Source organism: Coffea arabica, chromosome 8c, assembly GCF_036785885.1.
Source record: "Coffea arabica cultivar ET-39 chromosome 8c, Coffea Arabica ET-39 HiFi, whole genome shotgun sequence".
Classification (NCBI taxonomy): domain Eukaryota; kingdom Viridiplantae; phylum Streptophyta; class Magnoliopsida; order Gentianales; family Rubiaceae; genus Coffea; species Coffea arabica.
Window position 1 is genome coordinate 32,899,914 of NC_092325.1, and position 2,335 is coordinate 32,902,248.

Below are 2,335 nucleotides of genomic sequence, written 5' to 3' on the forward strand. Positions count from 1 at the left end.
GAATCAAACAGTTTAGAAACGTTACCTTCTTGACACACTATCTGATATGCTGATGCAAAAGTAAACTCACCTGAATTAGTGGGGGCTCAGACCATTACATCCGTCGCCGCCGTTGTAGGGGGGCCTCCCTTTGCATCCGCGACACCCATTCCGACGGTAACACCCTACTTAAGCCTTGCAAATCCCACCTGTCTTCCACGACAAAGTCTGCCACTGAATGCTCCTGAAACGAGTCCACCTGCCTACACAGAGTCTCTGTTCCCAACCAATTGTCATGCCAAAAGCTTGAAGACCCACTGCCCAGTGACCATCGAATATGCTCCTCCGCTACCACCTAAGCGTGTAACATCCTCTTTCAAGTGAGCGACTACTCTGGAGAGAGATCCGAAAAGCAAGGATGCACCCCCTGGCAATACTTTAGGTGCATGAACTCAGCCCATAAAGATCGGCGCAGCCTAAAATTCTACCATAACTTCAAAGAGGAGGCATCAAACACATGCTGCAATGACCTAACTCCCACACCGCTCTCTGGATAAAGCTTACATAGCTGACTCCATTTAATCCAATGAAACATCGGACCAACATCAGAGGAACCCCATAGGAAATCAGCAAAAATATGCTCCAACATGACAAACGTTCCTCGAGGGGGGTTGGAAGCTGCAAAGAGGTGAGTCGGCATTGATGCCAACACGCTCTGTATCAGCACCAACTTCCCACCTGAAGATAAAAGTCTCTCCTTCCATGATAAAACTCTACTGGCAACCGAAATACAAATCGCAGAGAAATAACTCTTTCTCTGTTTTCCCGAGTAAAGCAGACACCCTAAATACGTCACCGGAAAGGATTGGGAGCGAAATCCCATGACTTTTGCTACAACCCGTCTCCGCACCTCCGACAGGCTAGAATAGGATAGAAAATCACATTTCTGTTGGTTCACCTTTTGCCCCGAAATCGACGTATAGTCCTTTATCACCTGCATCACCAACTGAAGCGATCTTTTCATGTCGCTCGAGAAAATAATGATATCATCTGCATAAGCTAGGTGCGTGACGACCGGGCATCCATTTAGAACCCTGAAAGGGACGAAACCCTAACGCCCATTCAAGGAGTTAAGATGAAGAGAGAGAACCTCAGCACACAAAACAAACAGACCTGGTGAAATCGGATCCCCCTGACGAATCCCACGACTAGATTTAAAGAAACCTTGGGGTGCCCCATTGACAATAATTGAGAACCACACATTCGAGATCAGCCTCCGAACCATATCAATCCAAACTTCACAAAAACCGAACCGCCTCAACACCTGAATAAAAAATGGCCAAGAAATCCTGTCGTAGGTTTTGACCATGTCGATCTTCAAAACAACATTACCCCTCTACTAGCTTTCCCAATACCTGCTATAAGCTCTTGAGCTAACAGAACATTATCAAAAAACTGTCTACCCTGCACAAACCCACTTTGTTGAGGCGATATGATGCTGGGTAACACCATGGCCAATCGATTCGCTAAGATCTTGGAGATCACTTTATTAAGAAAATTGCACAGACTAATCGGTCTGAATTGACTAAAGTCTTGGGGAGAGCCAACCTTGGGGATAAGCACCACCTATGTCGCTATGAGACCCCTGGGCAGCTCCTGCCCACAGAAAAAACTAACCACCGCCTCACATACATCCTCTGCTACCACCTTCCATGCAAAGATAAAGAACCTCCCTGTGAAACCATCCGGTCCCGCTGCACTCTCCCCATCCATCCCAAATACCACCTCCCTTATCTCCTCTATCTCCGGAACCCGCACTAATTCCTCATTCTGGGCGTGAGAAATCATGTGGGGAACCACATCCAGTGCATCCGAAGATCCTCTGGATGGCTCAGCCGAAAATAAAGTTTTAAAATACTCAACCGCCTCCGCTACAATCCGATCCTCTTCTGTTAGCCAAACCCCATTCGCCCCTTTGATTCGGTGAATTACCGCATTCGCCCTACGCTCCGTAACTATAGAGTGAAAATATTTAGAATTTTTATCCCCCTCCCTAATCCATTTCACCCTCGCCTTTTGCCTCCAGTATCCTTCCTCTATCATTAGCGAATTTCTCAACCCCGCCCGCACCTCCTGAAGAGCAAGAAGATTTGACTCCGAAAAATCACTATAAAAAAGCCCCTCCAATCTCAGTACCTCCCCCCAGCCTTCCTTACCCCCTCAAAAATATCTCTAAACGAGTCCCTAGACCACAATTGCACCTGCCGTTTTACCTCCCGCAACTTGACAGCTAATCTCCGCAGGGGCGGGCCCAAAAAAGTTCCCTCCCAAGCTCGTCGAATAACTCCCAAAAGCT

General features: G+C 47.4%; 1 protein-coding gene across 1 annotated transcript; it reads right to left on the reverse strand.

Moving 5' to 3' along the window:
• Positions 1–463: 463 nt before the first annotated feature.
• LOC140013482 (uncharacterized) lies at positions 464–2,082 on the reverse strand. Its single transcript, XM_072062774.1, has 3 exons — positions 1,672–2,082; positions 1,372–1,443; positions 464–1,090 (listed from the first exon to the last, which is right to left on the reverse strand). Exons 1-3 carry the CDS (start codon positions 2,080–2,082, stop codon positions 464–466), a joined length of 1,110 nt encoding a protein of 369 aa, XP_071918875.1.
• Positions 2,083–2,335: the final 253 nt, after the last annotated feature.

What these genes read in the sequence shown, in the direction of transcription:
- LOC140013482 (XM_072062774.1), bottom strand. Translation starts at nt 2,082, where the DNA reads ATGATAGAGGAAGGATACTGGAGGCAAAAGGCGAGGGTGAAATGGATT. An exon ending in GGAAGGTGGTAGCAGAGGAT is followed by an intron (nt 1,444 to 1,671) that starts GTATGTGAGGCG and finishes GGGTTTGTGCAG; the next exon opens with GGTAGACAGTTTTTTGATAA. An exon ending in TTGGGAAAGCTAGTAGAGGG is followed by an intron (nt 1,091 to 1,371) that starts GTAATGTTGTTT and finishes AATGGGCGTTAG; the next exon opens with GGTTTCGTCCCTTTCAGGGT.